The sequence below is a fragment of the Nyctereutes procyonoides genome, unplaced genomic scaffold (genome assembly GCF_905146905.1).
Source record: "Nyctereutes procyonoides isolate TBG_1078 unplaced genomic scaffold, NYPRO_anot_genome, whole genome shotgun sequence".
NCBI lineage: Eukaryota > Metazoa > Chordata > Mammalia > Carnivora > Canidae > Nyctereutes > Nyctereutes procyonoides.
Window position 1 is genome coordinate 8165768 of NW_026575030.1, and position 19348 is coordinate 8185115.

The 19348-nt window shown below is 47.7% G+C and overlaps 2 protein-coding genes across 4 annotated transcripts in view; one reads left to right on the plus strand and one right to left on the minus strand.

Moving 5' to 3' along the window:
• CUNH2orf76 (chromosome unknown C2orf76 homolog) overlaps nucleotides 1–7580 on the minus strand; it is a 47563-nt gene extending 39983 nt beyond the window's left edge. The window contains exons 1-2 of one of the 3 annotated variants that reach the window (XM_055316297.1): nucleotides 7504–7520; nucleotides 385–469 (exon numbers count right to left, since the gene is read on the minus strand). The gene's annotated coding sequence lies outside the window, so the exon portion shown is untranslated. Of the gene's footprint in view, nucleotides 1–384; nucleotides 470–7503 lie in introns of all 3 variants that reach the window. The other 2 variants (XM_055316296.1, XM_055316299.1) reach the window with 2 other exon arrangements.
• Nucleotides 7581–7638: 58 nt separating this feature from the next.
• DBI (diazepam binding inhibitor, acyl-CoA binding protein) lies at nucleotides 7639–12946 on the plus strand. Its single transcript, XM_055316300.1, has 4 exons — nucleotides 7639–7781; nucleotides 8767–8884; nucleotides 11142–11204; nucleotides 12652–12946. The coding sequence occupies exons 1-4, from the start codon at nucleotides 7773–7775 to the stop codon at nucleotides 12723–12725; spliced, it is 264 nt and encodes an 87-aa protein (XP_055172275.1). The 5' UTR covers nucleotides 7639–7772; the 3' UTR covers nucleotides 12726–12946.
• Nucleotides 12947–19348: the final 6402 nt, after the last annotated feature.

Consider the following 19348-nt stretch of genomic DNA (forward strand, 5'->3'; position numbering starts at 1 on the left):
AGAGCCTAGTATTGTGACCATTACAAAACATGCATACCCACAGAATAATCGGTTGTTGACATTAGGCTGACCTCCATCAGCTCAAATAAAATAAATGAAAAACTAACTACAGCCAATTCTGGTTATTCGCAGTGGATAAGATCTATAAAATGGTCTTGAACACTGAATTAGTGAATACTGAAACACTGCTCCTAGGGAAATAGGGTTAGGGTTCTCATAAGTCTCTGGTACATCTGGTAACAACACTTTCATCAATCGATCAGTACATAACTTTGTTTTACATGTGTTTATGTTTAAAGATGCCTTATTTTATATTGTTGATTCATTATTAACATTTAACTCACAGCTAACAGCATTATAAATCGAGTGTGTAAAAAAGTTTACCTAATGCACTTTTTTTTTTTCTCCTTCGGGGACATCATTGCCTTCTGGGCACTGCAGGTGGGGGCCATTTTAAATAGCGGGGTCACTGACAAAAAGTACAAAAATGTGAAAAGCATCACACTAAATAGAACACAAACCAGACACTTATTTACAACATGAAAGCTGAAACAAAATGGTCCCCTGGTTTGACCTCAGCTGGGAACATTGATAAGTAACTTAAATTTTTCACTGTTCTACACATGTTATTTCAACCAAAAACATACTATGAGTATTGCTTTCAGGGTTATAAATAAATTTTGGTCGAATAGGCAAATTCACAAAGAATATGCAAATAATGAAAACTGACTTTATTTCCCCCCCAAAAAAGGACATGAGCCTTTGAAAGCATTTGAAGGACGCATATTCTTGACCTTTTTATAAGAGAATGGAATCCAAAATGAGTTAAGTATTAGAAGTTTTAAGAGTATGAAAGCACTCAACATTCAAGCAGCTAACATGGAGGAAATTCTATAACCACCAGACAGAAGAGGGCACCGGGTGACCTTCCCTTCTGCAACCTGCAGGTTTCTGAGAAGTAGTGTATAGGACTTGAATTTTAACAGAACTCCAATGGTGAATCATTTAGGAAAAACTAAAAATCTTTGTAAAGTTGTATCTCCTTCCCAAATCAAAGTACTATAAAACCAAAATTTTCATGTAACAAGTTTGCTTTAAAGCTTGTCTTATTCACATGGGGCCTGGCTGGCTCAGTCCATAAGCATGTGACTCTTGACCTCAGGGTTGTAAGTTAAAGCTCCACGTTGGGTGTAGAGGTTACTTAAAAGTAAAATTTTTAAAAAATAATAAAAATAAAAAAGCTTGTGTTGCCCACATGAAAAAGGCACAACTTTTAAAAAAGTACTGTTCTAACCAAATACAAAAAATATATATGCATATTGCACTAAATGCCTAGTTTTCCCCTAGAGTTAGGAACTAATACTACAGGGCAAAAAGTCTATTCGCCTTCCTTTTAAAACAAATCAATAAAAAGAGGATAGGAAATACAGCTTATTGTTCTTTTATGTGAGGTAACTTAAGTGGCATAGATGATTAGGTACAAAACCAGGATAACGAAGGAATTCTGTTAGGATGACAATCACTGGAACACAAATGATCCTAAAATTGCACCTTACTATTTGTGGAGTAAATAATCATATGTATTGCTAAATATCATCTTCAATAGGTCATTTCACCAAAAAAAAAAAAATTGTTTAAGACCAGGGGAGGGGTGAAAAACATTTTTATTACTTTTTTTTTTAAGATTTTTATTTATTTATTTATGAAAGACACAGAGAGAGAGGTAGAGACATAAGGAGAGGGAGAGGCAGGCTCTGATGCGGGATCATGCCCTAAGCCAAAGGCAGATGCTCAACCACTGAGCCACTCAGATGCCCCTAACTTATGAATGATTTTTAAAGTCTTTAACCTCAACCTTTTCTTTTTTTTAGGTAGGTTAAGAAAAACAGCCTTCCTCCTTAGGTGTTTACATAACACAGTGCATACAAAATAAATATTAGCTAAATCTGATGGCTACCAAAATGCTTCAGTGTTGTAAGTACTTCATTGCATAATGCCATCAAAGCTGCCCTTTCCTGAAGAAGGGTCATAAGCAATTCTAATCAACAAACTGTTGAAAGCTGTTCACTCTGAGTTTATGACCCCCTGAAAAACTAACACCTATAATTCCATAGACTTGCCTTTGTGACCCTCAAGGTGGGGCAAATACACAAAATCACAATTTGTGTTCTCTGCCCAATGCAAGTAAGACTCCCAGGGAACTGAGACTCCTGGACACTTACCTTTTTGGAAAGAATAGTTCACACGCTTCCCTTCTCAAACAAGGTATACCAAATACAAGTTCTCTTTTTCTTGATTCACAATCATCAGTGAGAATGTTAATCCTCGTACTGTGTGTTGGGAGGTGATTCTCCACAGATCTTTCCCACTTCTGCAGTTTTTATGAGGAACTGGCTGCTTCAGTTCTGAACTATCTCTGCAAGGGTGTGTGTCTAGCAAACAAGCTAGAAACACAGAGATATCCTCTCCCTCCAGAGGCAAAGGCAGGATTGTTTACTGTCCAGTATAATAAAGGTAGTGTCTCCCTCCAGGCTGAGGTTGGGCAGGTTTCTTTGCAGCACTTTATGAGAGATCAGGATTACCTACACTCAGGGTTGTACAGCTGCAGACTCGTAGGGCAAAAGGAAATACACACACATGATGCTCATGCTGTTGGCTGTGCTGTACTACCGTCCTCTTTGATCCAAGAGTCTCGAGTCCTCTGCCAGCACTGAGATTGGGATTTCCTAAACTCAGGGCTCTACAGCCTGACTGAAACCCATGCATGGGCAGCATTCTTCTGAGCCACTTCACATGGCCCCCATGGGATCTGTGGAGCAAGAGGCAGTGACACAAACATGCAACTCATGCTGCTGGCTGTGCTATAGAGACAGTCCTCTGTCTCTGACCCGGTCAGAAGGAGGGCGCTAAACTGCTGAGCTAATCAGGGATCCACGTTTGTTTTTTTGTTTGTTTGTTTGTTTGTTTTTAGTGCATTATCTCAAAATGTTTTTAAAAATGGCATTATCTCCAAAAGTATTATCGGCCAAAATACCTGTCATCAGATTTTAATATTTCTAATTTTCTTGTTGAAAGGCAATAAAAAAGCTCACTGGAGGGGCTCCTGGGTGGCTCAGTGGCTAAACTCCTGCCTTCAGCCCAGGGCGTGGTCCCGGGGTCCTGAGATTGAGTTCTGCCATCAGGTTCTCCCCAGAGTGCCTGCTTCTCCCTCTGCCTCTTTCTGTGTGTCTCTTGTGAATAAATAAATAAAATCTTAAAAAAAAAAAAAAACTTAATAGAAAATTCACCTGACAACCTAGTTTCAACGCATTAACCAAGGGTCTGTCATGTGCAAGTAGGAGCTAGGGAAACAGGCAAAATGAAAATGTAGGTTTAGAAGAGTTTATACCTCTAATGAGGTTGAATAAGAACTACAGTAGTGAACTCAAGATATCTTCCTAAGGTGCTTCATTACTCCTATCCATAATCCTGTATTTCTTAACAAGATACAGGAGTCTCAGCAGCGTTTATGTTTACTTAGGTTTAAGTAAGTCTCCTCTCCTCTACTCCCAGCTAGAATAGGACACTTCTCCACCACAACCCCCTGCTCCTAAGCCCTGGTCTCCAAGTCTCAGCTCAGCTCAAACCATGTTAACTAGACAGAAACAGGACTCAGGAAAGGAGGGGCTTATACACAAAGAGGTCACACACACGCTTCACTCACACCCAGCTTGCTACAAGCCCTCCCAATATAAACACCCAAAAGGAACAAAAGAATGGCAGAGGGGAAGGGCTGGTTAAGATGTGCAGATGCCTGGCCCCCAGAAAAGGAGTTATGCCATCAGAAAAGTTAAAGAGACAGAGGAAGAGAAAATGGGGGAAGATAATAAAAAGAGGGAAAGGAGAGAAAAGCCAAGCTGCGTTCTCATCCCATCTCAGCTCTTACCTCCCTCTGCCTTCACAAAACAAACGCCCCCAACTCTGCCCACCTCCTACCCCAGAAGTATTTCCAAGTGCTTCCTTTCCTTTAAAACATACTAATTTCCTCCCACCTTTGCTTGAGTCTTGCCTCAGGAATCACATTCCAAGAAGTGAAAATAAATACCAAATGGATGTAATTCATCATTTGTGAGTACTCCAGCCCTTGCCTTCGAGTAAAGCTTTACTGTAACTGTAGTCCATTTTTTTTTAATGATTAGGTTGCTTTTAGAAATTAGAGGTTTAGCTTATATCAAGAAACTTAATATTAAACTACTGTTCACACCCACTGGGCAAGAACAGCTTTCACTTGTTAACATACCTTGCCCATCTAGCTTTACAGTGAGACCCAGTAGCTGTGAGTAGTTGAAATAGGCACCCCAAGGATGTGAGGACAGGTTGCAACAATGACAAGAGCATCTCTATGAATGGGGACAGTAATTAGGCTGCATAGGGGCTCATCAGGTTCCCCATCTTCCCTTAATATTTCAGGTGTTCTGTTTCCAGCTGGGAGTGACACAAAGAGATTACATGGTCTTTGCACCAGAATTCATCTACTAAAGTAGGCTAAAGGCTATTCACCATAGCCTATAGTTGCACATTCAGTTCTTTTTTTTTTTTTAAGATTTTATTCATTTATTCATGAGAGACAGAGAGAGAGAGAGAGAGAGAGAGAGGCAGAAACACAGGCAGAGGACGAAGCAGGCTCCATGCAGGGAGCCTGACATGGGACTTGATCCCCGGTCTCCAGGATCCCGCCCTGGGCTGAAGGCGGAGCTAAACCGCTGAGCCAACTAGGCTGCCCTCAGTTCTAATAAACTTAGTTTCCAAGTTCATGGCTAATCAGAATGACTAGCAAAGAACTCTATTCATCACCTGCTATTTGCTCAGAGCCTAAGGAATTCCAGGGACTTTGAGACAGAGTACTGACCAATAAATACAAGGTGATCCCTATCTTCCCTGCTCATATAGGGGAGAAAGATCAGACAGAAGAATAAATGAATAAAAATGATTACAAATAAAATTATTGCAAAGTGTGCTAATTGCTAGCAAGGATGTAAACATAGCTGAGGAACCTGCATTTTCTGGGGATGTGAAGAGCAATTTCCTTTCCAATGCTATGGAAATGTAGGAATAAAAATTCATAATTTAGGGGATCCCTGGGTGGCTCAGCAGTTTAGCGCCTGCCTTTGGCCCAGGGTGCAATCCTGGAGTCCCGGGATCAAATCCCACGTCGGGCTACTGGCATGGAGCCTGCTTCTCCCTCCTCCTGTGTCTCTGCCTCTCTCTCTCTCTCTCTCTATCATGAATAAATAAATAAATAAATTAATTAATTAATTCATAATTTATTGACCCCTCAATATGCTCTAAAATTTACCTTAGAAAATAAATCTCAAGACGCTGGCTTATTATCATCTCTTTATTTTAAAAGCCAAATGTCATTCCAATTGCCTACAATAGAAACAGTAAATGGAGGCCTTAAGGGAGCATTTCTGTAAGTGGAAATTACCCAAAATGAGTCCCTGAGGAATGAGAGAAGGAAGCAGGACTCGGGCTGAAGAATATGCCCAGCTATTTCAAAACCTGGCCTAAAAAATAATAATAATAAAATAAAATTAAAAAATAAAAAAAAATTTAAAAACCTGGCCTAAGATGAGCCCCATGCAAGCAAGGAAAAGCACTTAGCACCCTGCTCCCTGGGACCCACAATCCTTACTAGTTACATACTTAAGTTGCATTAAGGAACTTTTGTGGACTCACCCCAGCACAGAAACACCATGTGGAAAATTGGTTATGGGTTTGTTGTTGGTGGTGTTGTTTTTAGGAAAGTGGAGTATATTCCAAACAAGTAAGCAACAAATCAACTCCACTTAAACCGGCGATTGCCAAGTTAAAACACTAGCCTTGCTTTCTGCGGTGTCCAGACAAAACTACATCACATCAACCAATCTTTGAGGAATATAAAGTACATTGTCGGAGTTACCTAATCTTCTCAAGTGTGCTAAACACAATAACCTAATGTTAAAACCTATGGACTTTAAGGTACATTTGACTATAAATCTGACCCACACAGACAATAATCTGAAATTTCCATCAAGAAATCTGTAAGCACTAAATGATGGAACAAAAAAAGAATCCAGGCTTCATCTGTACCCCAGAGGGGGAAAAGAACAGCTTCGAATTGTCACTTTGGGGGGGGGGGACTACATTCCTTAAGATTCAAATGTAATCTCCCCAAATTTAACTCCAAACTTTTTGTTGATACTTGTTTGGCTTTGTTTTCTCTACCAAAATTATTCACAGACTGAAAGCCTCCAGATCTGCTGTCTGCTACCACATCTCCACTTCTTCCCAAACATTTTATAAAGGCTGGACTACCACTAGTTAGGAAGTTGTATCTGAAAGCTTCCGCCTGGCCTTTCTTTCTTAACACCTGTCACTGTAAATGAGGGGAGGGGAAGAGGATTTATAGTGTAGTCCTCTTGATGCAAACTGGAGGAATGACCTCCAGAGAATTTTCCATCCATTTCCTCCCTTCACCCAGCTTTGGAACCACCAGAAAATTCTCATCAACCTCAAATTCTGGCATCCACCTGTGCTGCTCTTTCTGTCCCCATAGAGAACATCAGCCTCCGTGACAGCTTTGCAAAGATGAGCCTCCCCTCAGTCTCATCATTCAGTGCCTAACAGCCTCTGGCTTCCCATCTCAAAATAAAAGTCAAAATCCCCAAAGTTCCTATAAAGCGCAAGCTCTGCATCATCTAGCCGGCCTGCGCCCCTTTAACTCTGCGGTCTCAGCTCTTTTACCCTTTGACTCCACTCCTCGCTCACACTTCTACCCTTATTTTCTGCCTGGAACCCTCCTTCCCCTCCTCGAGGGTTTTTTGTGTTTTTTTTTTCTTCCAAGTGTTGTCTTCCCTTAACCCTCCACCTCCCGTGGAAAACTGTAAACTTCCAACTCCCTGACCCCCTAACAATCTTTCTACTTATTTCACTCTCGTCCCCAACATAAGTGGCAGGAATGTAGGTTCCCTTAACTGCTGTGACCTCACGGTCTAAACGGGGGCAAGTCCGGCAGCAAAGAGCTCAGAAAACATTTACGAACGAAGAAGAGCCGTTCACTTAGCAGATACTTGCTGGGAACCGGCTCCAGGTCAACTTTGTTAAGACAAGTAAGACAGGGGCACGGGCTCTACGGCCCCCGGGACGCGCGGCGCAGGGCTGCAGCTGGGCTGCCGCGGGCAGGTCGGAGCGCGCCCCAAGCTCGGGCGGAGCAGGAGGCCTCGGCTCCCGCTTCCCCCGACCGCGCAGGCCCGCAGGCGCGGCCCCGGGGCATCTCCGGACCCTCCCCGGGCCTGCGGGGCGACCCGTCCGGAGGCGCGACTTCCGGGAGACACGAGACACGTAGAAGTCTCTGCACTTCGGCCGCCGCCCGCTCCACCCCCCCGGACCCCGGACCCCGACCCGGCTCGGCCCGCCGGCCCCCGCCGGCCCCCTCCGGCCCCCTCCCACCTGGCGCCCGGCCTCCCGCCCCCCCCCCCCCACCTGCTCCCGGCGTCCCGTTCGGCTCCGCACTGCGAGCGCGCGAGCGAGCGGACCCACGTGGGTTCGGGCGAGTCGGGCTGCGCGGCGGCGCTGGGCACGCCCCCCGGCTGGAGCTGGCTGCTGATTGGCTGCCCGGCGCTGGCCCGGGAGCCGCCCGGGAGCCGCCTGCGGCTGCGCGTCTAAAGGCGCTGCCGGTCGAGCCCTGCGCTGCCGCTTCCTGCCCTTCGCCGCCCGCGCCGGCCGTCCCGAAGGCTCGCGACCCCGCCAGCATGTCTCAGGTAGAAGGCCTGCCTCGCCCGGGGGCCGCGGGGGACGAGGCACCCCCAGGCACGGCTCCGCGGGCTCTCCGCCCTCTGCTGGCCCCGCGCCCAGCTCCGACTCCCTGCGCGGAGCCCGGGGAGCGGAACTTAGGGACGGGGACGCCGCTGCGCGCCCGCAGCTGCTGCAGAGTTGCCGGTGGGGCGGACTCGGCGGGGAAGCGGGATCAGGGGTCGGAGGGGAGGGTCCTAGGTGGAAAGACGATAGGTAGGAGGGCTCCGTGGACTGAAGGAGCGAGGGGACGAAGTTCTCCATCCGGGAGGTCCGGGCAGCAGTAGGGACGCCCTGCGGAGCGGAGAAGTAAGGAAGTCCTGGCTGACCGCTTGGAGGTCAGGGCACGTAGGGGCTGAGCGTCCAGCGGGCAGGAAGGGGAGGGCTTGGGGACAGATAACCCAGAGGCCTTTTCCCTTCTTCCAGCACAGCCGCTTTTCGGAGATGGAGTTGTGAGGCGTGACCTCTGATTCGTCTCCAGTCCCAACAGTGGGGATAGAGGTCAGCGCTGAACGCGCAGTCCCGGGGGCTGCTGACCCCGCCGCCCTCAGACCCCGTGCCCTTCTCACCTGATTCGAACCCGCCGTGCTAGCCCTATCCACAAAGCAGGGCTTTCTAGGGACCCCGGCCTGACCCAGGAGTGGTCAGGCAGTGACCACGTTGGTTTTTTTCAGGGAAGTACATGCTTACTGCAGGCTCTCCTGGCCTGCTTCCTTCACCACTGTGTTCCTAGCACCTGGCACATGGTGCGGTGAGAGGGTCCAGTACCTAGTCGTCCATCAAATGAGTGAACCGATGTGCTTCCCATCCTTGTTTTGCTGGATCTTTCTGCCTGCCCTGTTGGGAAGATAAGACACTGCTTTTCCTCACAGGCATGGCAGGAGTGCTGCCTTTCCTGCGCGTCTCTCCCCATTACTGAGCTCTATTTAGCCCTCTCCTCTCCCTCATGTTTAGGCTGAGTTTGACAAAGCTGCCGAGGATGTTAAGCACCTCAAGACCAAGCCAGCAGATGATGAGATGTTGTTCATCTACAGCCACTACAAACAAGCAACTGTAGGTGACATAAACACAGGTATGCTGAGATGAGCTTGGGAAGGCCCCTACTCATCAAAGCAGGCCCAGCAGCCTTGATGAGTGCTAGTACTCTTCATCTGTGGGAACTGCACACTCAAAACCACCCAGAGTCCAACTCTTCAGGTGGGACATGGTAATGGCCCATGGGGTCCTCCCCCAAAGATCATGTTCCTGAATGGGGCTCATAGACCCTGCACTGTTCTTGGTGGCTCAGGTACCAGAATTCAAATCCTAGTTTTGGAAGGGCTTTACCAGTTATCACCAGCATTTTCTGTCAGCTTGGGAGGAAGGAGAGACCCCATCCTGGAAGAGATGTGGTCCAAGCTGTCAACTCTGTAGCAGCTCTGTTACTAGACAGAGCTTTGTAGCAGCTCTGTTGTAGCAGCAAGTAGCAGCTCTGTTGAACCATACTACTTCCACCCCAGATAGGCAGGATCAAAGTCAGACCACTTGGCAGCTGGGCCAAGTTCAGATATCAAGAGCAGAGAAGCAGCTGGCTTCCTGTGGCAGATCAGAAGCGTGTTTGCTGACCATGGTTCCTCCTGACTGTTTCTTCCATATTGAAAACTCTTGGTACAGATTTTGATGCATAGTTTAGACTACAGTATTCTGAATATAGTCTTTCCTGCTTTGGACAGTTTTTATTCTGCGTCCTAAATGCTTGAAACTCAGGGGTGTGCTGAGACAACAGCATGATGCAATCTATGCAGGGACTCAGAGGCAGTGGCCGTGGCAGCCTAGAAGGAGGTCACTCCACTGCTCTGTTCAGGAGGAGGGTGAGTATGGCCAGCTCCACTATACTTGGGGTGGGCAGTGGAGCAAGTGGGTGCCTGCCAGCCATCTGGAAGCAGGAAATGGTGCCCAGAGCTAAGGATTATGAGCAGTGCCAAATCAAAGTTACCAGGAAGGGCTTAGCTGAGAGAGGCTTTGGGGCAAAGGTGAGTACTATGTTGGGTTTATAAACTCTATATTCTCCTAAGGAGGAGGAGAGATGAAGTGAAGTGAGGGTGACCAGAGGGGCTGAGATGCTTTTCTGCCAAACAAGATTTTCCCAGACACTGGCCTCTGCCCTGCTTTTACATGATGAGTATGTGGACTGGCTTGTGGAAATCTGTCGCTTCCTGACTGGGAAGGCATCAGCTCATTCTAGGGCTGCACTGTCCAATATAGTCAATACTAGCCACATGTGGCTATCTAAATTTAAATTGAAAATAGTTAAGTAAAATCCAGAGCTCAGTCCTCAGTTTTACAAGCTACATATCAAGTGCCACAAGTGGCCAGTGACCCTGAATTAGTGCAAATGTGCATTTCCATCATCACAGAAAGGGTGGTTGGAGTGTGCTCGCACTTCCTAGATAATGACTCTGTAGGTGCCTTTTCAAGCATCCCTGGGAATGCTTCTCTGAAAGCACCTGGGGAGTCTTGATGTTTCTCAGACACCGTGGTCCAGGCCTCAGGCACTGAGATTGCTCCTCTTGCCTTTTTTTCTCAGCATGGCAGTAAAATAGGTCAGCAGGGAAGTAGTGAGTATGTTCCCAGGTGCCGCTGATGACAGGTCTTGAAGCATAAAATCATGATATAACCTAAAGAATACTTTGCCTTTGGGGCGGGGCGAGGGGACGCCCACAAATTAACAAGAATTAGACTAACAATTTGGTAGAAAAATGGGGCCAGGATATGAACAAACTGTTCACAGAAAGAGCCGCCAGAAAACTGATAGCAGTAGCAACTGAAGGAGAGAAATTGGGTGGCTGAGAGCATGGGTGGGAGGGAAGCTTTATGGTATTCCCTTTATAGCATTTGAAGTTTAAGCCTTATGAAGGTTGTAGTATTTGTTTAAAAGGAGAAATTTTGGAGTTATTTAACTTCTTTTTTTTTTTTAAGATTTTTATTTATTTATTCATGGTAGACATAGAGAAAGAGAGAGGCAGAGGGAGAAGCAGGCTCCATGCTGGGAGCCCAATGTGGGACTCGATCCCGGGACTCCAGGATCGCACTCTGGGCCAAAGGCAGGCACTAAACCGCTGAGCCACCCAGGGATCCCCGGAGTTATTTAACTTTTAAGACAGAGACTGCCTAGTAATGAGAACAGTTTTCTCCCTGTTTTCTCTAGAGCTTAAATTTGGATTTCTGTACATCTGGGTTTCTGAAGGCAGAACCCGCTATGTTAGACCCACTTAACAGAGCTAGGGAACAATAATGTTCTCCATTAGACCTTGAAGCAGATCTAATGTCTTTTCCTTCTCTTGTTTCAGAACGGCCTGGGCTGTTGGATCTCAGAGGCAAGGCCAAGTGGGATGCCTGGAATCAGCTGAAAGGTAATTGTTCCTAATTCATTTCCCTAGTCTGTGAAGCCCAGGGATAAAATATTCTCCCTTATGGAGTGTAAGGAATGAGGAGAGAAAACAGAGTGGATGAAGCACATGCTAGAAACCAGCCTGACCCGGCCAGAGTAGAAAAAAAAAAACTGGGCCACCTACTTTTTCTCTTAATACCATGTCTACCTTCTCCAAGAGCACCATCTCTGAGCAGTGGTATCATCTGGAGAGGAGGGACTGGGGACCAGGTTACTTAAAAACACTGGGGTGGAATGGGGGTGAAATAGTTGGCCTGGGCTTTATATGTATTCACAAGAAGGAGTGGTTTCCTGCCCATACCTTCCTCTTCTTCACAAGGCCGGGCAGTGACCCCATCCCCACCCCAACCCCCCCAGCTCAAGCAGCCCTCCCCAGCTCCTTTGCAACCAGAAAGGCACATAAAGGAAAGGAATGAGCTAATGTGTGGCAAGCTGCTGGCACATCGTAGGCCCCATGAATGGAGCTATTATATGCTAAGCAACAGCAGCCAAGAAGTATCCCAGCTCCGACTTCATCACGTGCCACCTGCGGCAGCAAGACCCAAAACTTGGCACTGGAGTGCCTGCCAGCTTTTATGTTCTCACTAGCTAGTTTCTGAATAAGTCCTCTGTCTTCCTGCAAATGAAAAACCCTTGGATTCAAAAAAGGCCAGAATACAATAAATACACTCCTAGGATTTACAAGTAACTAGAACAGGAATGCCCATCTGACTGCCCATTGTCACTGGCCATTCGTACATCAGCGTCCAGGCACTCTGCAGTGCTTCAGAAAGCTCTCCGATCCCCAGTGTCTCTCCTCCACTGCAGAATCCAGGAAACTGGGTATTACTGCCTCTGAGGGACATGGTCTGTGCCCTTTGGACTGCAGTGTAAAAGTGAAGATCTGCCTCCTTTTCCTGCACGAGCCAGCTGCTTTTGCTCAGAGTTCTCAAAACTTTTCTCACAGCTTCTCTCCAGGGAGAATAGGGTGCCTGGCTTTTCTTTTTCACCACCAGCTTAAATCTTTGATAGAAAATCAGCCCCGAAGAGAGCGAGGTCAGAGCCAACCACAAGAGTCCACAGGACCAGTAAAGTCACTGTCGCTCCCCACTTTTAAGCTTTCCTACCTGTCTGGATTGTCCAGCCTTTCTTCCAGGGCTCAGGTTGAAACTCTTTCAGATTAGGAGACTCATGTGGCCAGCAGACCAATGACAGTCCTCAGGACAGCTGGACACACGTAACAGGTTCAGTGCTTTATGGAGCATCACTGTGGGCTGAACTCCTTTTAAGTATTTCAAGTTGAATCCTGGCCAAGTCTGTGAGGTGCAGGTAATAGAAACCCTACTTGGCAGGTGAGAAACTGGGCTTTAAGTCTGCTGTTTTTCTACCATGTTGCCTCCTCTATAAATAATCCTGTTGATCTCTTACAGGGACTTCCAAGGAAGATGCCATGAAAGCTTACGTTAACAAAGTAGAAGATCTAAAGAAAAAATATGGAATATAACGGCTGGATTTGGCTGCCAGCAGTGCATTTTGTCTAAACTGATCTAATGCCTTGTTTTTCTAATACTGTGGATGACATGAAATCATGCAAATAGCCCATTAACCTAGGTCCTGAAGACCATGCAGGACATGACTCCAACAGAGTAGGGGCTGCCATGGTTACTGACCTGCACTGAGTAGTTTTTATCCAGAAATCAATTAAAGTTGCATTTGTTACTTTAAGTCTTTGGTAGTCTGGATTCCTTGAAATAGTTTACTCTGTTCTGATCGCTCTTCCTCACTTCCTTCTTCTAAAGATGGTGTCTGGAAGTGTTTGAGCTCGCCCTCTACTCTGCAGGGGTGCAAGGCAGGTGACCTGCCTCTTCCAAGCCTGAAGCATACCTTTGGTGGGGAGGAAAAGGATTACAGAACTAGCCTTCCTTCCTCCTCCTTCCTTCCCCTTCCTCCCCCTTCCAGCCACACTGACCAGGTGGGCTGGCTGAGACTTTAGGCCACAGGACTGCCAGCCCTCTGCTGGGGACATTGCTGACCTCAAGCTCTGAGGAAAGCAGAGTTGGCAAGTATTTGAGGTTTGTCTGAAGCCCCTCTAGTCCACAGTTCCAGAGCAAAGGAGCAAGGCTAGAAGCCCCAGGCAAGAATGAACTGTGCATCTGCCATAGAGCATTCCCACAGTCCCGGGCCCATTGGCAGCCAGGCCATAGGCAGCTCAGCAGACAAAACCGAGTGGGGAGACAGGTGCTCAGCAGGGAGAGGGGAGATCAGGACCCAGGAGGCAAGGGTTTAAGGTCACACGAAGAGGCTAGAGCTTGACCCCTGTGTTGGGTGTAGGTTGTTGGAAAGTAATAAAGAGGGATCCTTGGGTGGCTCAGCAGTTGGGCACCTCCCTTCAGCCCATGGCGTGATCCTGGAGTCCTGGGATCAAGTCCCACATTGGGCTCCCTGCATGGAGTCTGCTTCTCTCTTGGCCTACGTCTCTCTCTCTCTCTCTCTCTCTCTCTCTCTCTCTCTCTCTCTGTCTCCCATGAATAAATAAAATCTTAAAAAAAAAAAAAAAAGACAATTGGCAGGCCCTCCCTGCTAGATGTTCTACTCCAATCACTCCCACAGTCTTGGTGAGGAAGGAGATGCTGTTCCCATTATGCAGGTAAGGATGCAAGGCTGAAAAGGGGTCAAGGGAGAAGCTCCTTGAGGCCAGGAAGCTCTCTCTCCCCTCTGAAGCCCATGTCCTGGTCTTAGACCTAGTTCAGCCAGAAGAACATCAGAGTGCAGGGATGCATCAGAGTGCAGTGACTTGCCCAAGGCCACTCAGCTGGTGAGTAACCTAAGAGCCAGCATTCACACGCGCATCTTCCTGGCTCAGTGCCTGCACCACACAAGGCAGCCTCACAGGTGTGCTCCGTGCTGGAATGGGAGAAACCGGAACAGCAGGGAAGGGCAACTGTCTGGTATGGGTGGCAGCAGCATACCTTTGATGGAAAGTGGCACTGGATAGTGAGAAGTCTTGCCAATGAAGAGTACAGAATTTGGCGGTCCTCAAAGGTGCTGGTGGCTGCTGGGAAGTAGACGTGGTCAAAGGCATTCAGAGAATTGATCTATGTCAATGGATTCTGAGAATGGTGATCGCCCAGTGCCAGCCCAGCCTGCACATGGAAAATGATGCCCAGAAGTTCTGGTGTAGATGGGAGGGGGGGGGGGGAGTGCTCCCAATGGCGTCAAGGTTCAAAACCAAGACATGTGACCCAAGTAAAGTGACTTCTTGAGTAGTGATGTCATTTGATGGAGTTAGCCTTCCCCAGACACTAATGTGAGCGGGCATATGAGGCAGAAGGCCCTCCGTTCTGCTCTTCCCCCACCCCTCCACAGCACCAGCCTGCCAAGGCCACAGAACTCCCAGGCACCTCTGAGCCCAAGGGAGGCAGTAGAGACCAGAGTCACTCACCTATACTCCTATCTGGATTCTCCCCTTTGATCAGTTTCTGGCTGCTTCAGGGGTAAGGCAAAGGAAAAACCACCTTCAGTGAGTCCAGGGCATGATTCTCATCCAAACAGACCTGGCTCCGGGATCAGGCCTAGGACGCCTCATGGGACAGTGGTGGTCAGTGTGAAATGACACTGAGAAAGTCCTGCCACAGAGTGGGTCCCTGGTGCATGACCCTTCCATCAGGACTTTTCTCCCGCAATTCTAAACCAACCCTTGTCCCTGGCAACATCCCTTGCCATGTCTGTCAGAGTCGAGGACCGAGCCCAGAAGCAAATGATCACTCCCTGTGGTGGCACTGGAGGGGGTGTGGGCAGGACAAGAGCCCACCCGGTACTCTAGCTTGTGAAAGGAAGCCGGGCCCTGGCAGATGTGTGCTTGGGCTGCACAGCTGCTGGGCAGCATCAGAGAATGGGCCTCAGCCTCAGGAAGCCCTGATAGAGCCTGTACAGCCTGGCCGTCTACAGTTACAGGTGCTAGGACTGTGTCATGACTACTCCATGTTCCTTCTCCCCCCCATGGATGCAGGTGTGGATACAGATGGGACAACCACCATGGGACCAGAGAGGCCCATCTGCCCACAATTGGCACGGCCTCCAGTTTTTGGATGTCATTTGCTGAGAACCTGCAGGGTGAGCCTCCCTCTCAGGTTCATTGCTTTGCTCGGTGAATTGAGTCCTGCAGTGCTTTGAAGTAGGTACTACACCTCAGTAGGCTCTGTGATGGGAATTCCTGGACCTGTTATTCAGATGGGGGGATTAAGGCTTAGGTGATGTGAATGGATCCAGACCCAGGGCTCTCTGTCCAGGAAGGCCCTGCTTGTCCCCTTCTATCACATGGTCTCTCGTGACCACTGGCTGCCACTCAGCTTTGCATTGCCCCTGCCCATCCAATAACAAGGATGACCCTTGCCTCACTTGCCTCACCAGGCTCGCAGAAGGTGCTGGGAAACCCCCTACCCACGGTGCAAGTCTTCCTGAGGAGGGGCTCAGGGAAGCAGATCACATCTCCCAGGCTGGGGAGGGGGTGCAGGGGGACCAATGAGCCAATACTTTTCTAGTCCTCTTAGGTGATTCTGAGCCTCTGCTGGGTTTGTAAGCACCTCCCCCGCCTCCACATACACATACTGTAAAGTAGTAGTACTGGTTTCTCCGAAAGTAAGAAGCTGTGGTGTTCTGAGAACACGTCACCAGTAGCCTCGGGCCAGGCCTGCTCCGCTGGCTGCTGAAGTCCCGTATGCTTCACATGTAGGCTGTCATTCGGAAACCAATGAGACAGGCAGTGGGGAGCAGGGCAGGGCACCAGGCTTCACCGTCTCCCCTGTGAGGCAGCCGCAGTACCCCTTCAATCTGCCTTTGGTGATGGACCTCCCTGTGAATCCCACTGTGGTCTCTCAGGGGCTGGATCACAGATTTTCTTGGAGACACACTTTTTTCATCTAGAAAATGATTGATAAAATGGGTAAAGAACTTCACCTGATGCCTGGCAAACAATTTCTAGAGGCCCGGGGGCCTTCCCTAGTGTGCATCCTCACTCTTGATACTTCCTTCCCCGCCATCCAAACAGGTCCTGGCCTGCTGCTGCCCACCTTGACCATGCTTCAATAGGTAAGAAGTCAGCTGTACAAATAAGTGTGGGTTGTCATAGAATGTTCTCTCTGCACAAGAGTAACTCCAAGAACCAAAAGCTTTGGAGAACCACTGCTGTAGATCAGAGCCAGTAGGGGACTTGGCTCAGCCCCTGCCTGAGTTACATAGGTCATCTCTGTAAGCCTCAGTTTCTTCATCAGTAAAATGAGGTTGAGCTGAAGGCCATCGCCCAGGGTAGGGAGGAAGGAAAGTCAGAGGAGGGGAATATGAAGTCCCCGGAAATGGCCGACTTGATGGGAGCCAGTCTGGGAAGTTGTGAGGGGGTGGTTAAGTAGCCAGATGACTAAAGGTATTTAAACTTAGATTACAGATGTCGGGAGTTGAGGATGAGCCAGGAAAAATAACCAGCAGAGGCTGGCTTTCACAGAGCTGTGCCTTGGGGGCCTGGGTCAAGGCAAGACGCCTCTGCCCTTGGCAGCTCCCAAGGAGATATCAGAATGTTTCCTCTTATTTATTTGTACAATTGTACGTGACATCTCTTTTGAAAGAACACAGAATAGCTAAGAACAGACCGCAAAATAAGCAAAACTCTTTCAGGAGCCTAGGGTTTGATGATCATTCAGGTGCCACCTTTGTCCTGAAAGGGCTGGAAACTGCAAACTGTAGGGCAACAGAATGCCCTCTCTGCAGTCATCCAAACAGAGAATCCGTCCTCTCTGCTTTACAACATCCCTGGCATGGATACAACTCAACCCCTGGAAGACCAGAAATTAGTTAACCAATAGCTTTTTCTAATGTTTTATGATTTTTCTTTCTTTATTTTCTTTTTTTATTTGAAAGAGTGAGAGAGAGCACAAGGATGGGGGGAGAGGGAGAAGCAGGCTCCCCACTGAGCAGGGAACCTGACGAGGGGCACCATCGCAGGACCGCAGGATCATGACCTGAGCCAAAGTCAGACACTTAACCCACTGAGCCACCCTGTTTGAAACAGGCATCCCTGTTTCATGGTTTTTCTAAGTAATGATGAACATAATTCTAGACTGCAAATATTTTCCTTTTTTAGGAGCCCCATAAAGCTTTTCCAGGGAAACTGGGGAGATCCCAAGCACAGGCCACTGCACTTGGGGAAGGGGTCATCTCTGGGGCCCTTGACATTGGCTATCTCAGCCACTTGGACAAGCCAGCCACAGTGGAACATGCAGCTGGGTACTGGGAGAGCACTGGGCCTTTGAGAGTCTCCTTCCCATATGTCCCAGTATCCCTCTTCAACTAAAGACATTCCTACCCTTGGGGGAAATTTTTTTTTAATCTCAAAGTAAGATTATCCTGGGTGATCTAGGGGCTGTAAACCAATGCCTGGTGTCCTTTTAAGAGGGAAATTTGAGACTCAGGTGCACAGGGAGAAAGGCCCTGTGAACATGGGGACAGAGATTGAAGTGAAGCAGCCATAAGCCCAGGAATGCCGAGGGTTTGCCAGCAACACCAGAACCTAAGAGAGGGAGGCATGGATTCTCCCTCAGAGTCCTCAAAAAGGAACTGACCTCTGAACTCCTGGCATCCAGAATTGTGAGAGAATACATTTCTGTTGTTTTAAGTTACCCAGTTTATGTGCTTTGTTGCAAGAACTCCAGGAAACCCATGTGCCTGCCAACTCCTGTGTGGCTGCACATGGTCTAGTCCCTTCCACCAGTTGCCCTTCTTTAGAAGTAAAAACCTGAGGGTCTTTGTCACGTACAAATGTGACACCATTACCTGGAGTACTCTCCTGTGAACACGATTGGGTTCATCTGTGTTAGAGATCTGGGGCATTAAAACATGGGAGTTGGCAGGGGTTTTTTTTGTTTTTTTTTTTTTTTTTGATGGAATTTATCACACTGAGAAATCACACAGCAATCCCAGGGCATCACCGTCGAGTAGGAGAGGTGTCAAAAGAAGGGGACTGCAAAGTGGGAGGGGTTTGAGGGAGGCAATTATCGTCCCCCCTTAACATAGTTTTGCCCAAGTTGGCCCTGAGGGTTGCTGCCGATTCATCAGGTGATTCGTTGGGGTGGAAAGAGCATGGGCTTTGCAGGTAGATTTGAATTTGAATCACAGCTTGACCACTTTTGTTCTTCATGATCTTGAGTAAATTTTTCATCTTCCCTGAGCCTGAGATTTTTTTATATAAAAAAGGATAATCTCTATGAGGGAAGATTGAATAAATGCCTAATACACAGGAGAAAAATTAATACATGATAGTTATTATTAGTCAACACAAGAGTTAAATAAAGAATGAATTAACCTTTTCCAGGGTTTTAAGACTTGAGAGGTTTGGCTAAAGTAGCCCAGACTCTTCTGCAATCTTAAATTGTATATCTTTTGTGCTCCTGTGAACTTGGACCAGCATCCCTTCTTTCAAGGAAATACCTCCCCTCCCTATTCCTGAGGAATTGGCCCATCAGAACCCTAGGAAAAAGGGATACTTTTTCCTGAGGAACCTAGCATGAAAATCATAGGGAAGAATGATAGCTTGGGCTTCCTGGCCATGGCTGAACCAATTCCATGGCTGGGAACATGGAGCACTTTGGCCAGGCCTCAAAGCAATGTTCCCCATCCATGGGAATCCTAGTTGCAGGGACATTCTAAGCTTGAGCTGCTTGCTGCCACATTTCCCGGCAGCACGAAAGAAGTGGTTTACCATAGCAAAGAATGATGTTAATATTCAAAGAGAAGCAGGAGTGGGACACGTGGGTGGCTCAGCGGTTGAGTGTCTGCCTTTGGCTCAGGGCGTGATCCTGGAGGCCCGGGATGGAGTCCCATATCAGGCTCCCTGCATGGAGAGAGAGAGAGAGAAAGAGAGAGAGAGAGAGAAGCAGGAGCAAGGGATAGGTAGAAAGAAACACAAAGCCCTACAATATCTTCTGGGTTCTGTATTCAGCTGTTCAAGATGCCAGACCTGCCCCTGAGCTTTTAAGAAATGTGACCCATACATTCCCTTTTCGTACTGATATGAATTGACTTCTTGTCATTTTCAACAGAATATAAAATAGTATCCTTAACTCTCTCTCTGGAGTTGAC

Excerpts from the sequence above, each read along its gene's own strand:
- DBI (XM_055316300.1), top strand. Across the intron at positions 8,885-11,141 it reads TGTAGGTGACATAAACACAG|AACGGCCTGGGCTGTTGGAT; the intron begins GTATGCTGAGAT and ends CTCTTGTTTCAG. Across the intron at positions 11,205-12,651 it reads TGCCTGGAATCAGCTGAAAG|GGACTTCCAAGGAAGATGCC; the intron begins GTAATTGTTCCT and ends GATCTCTTACAG.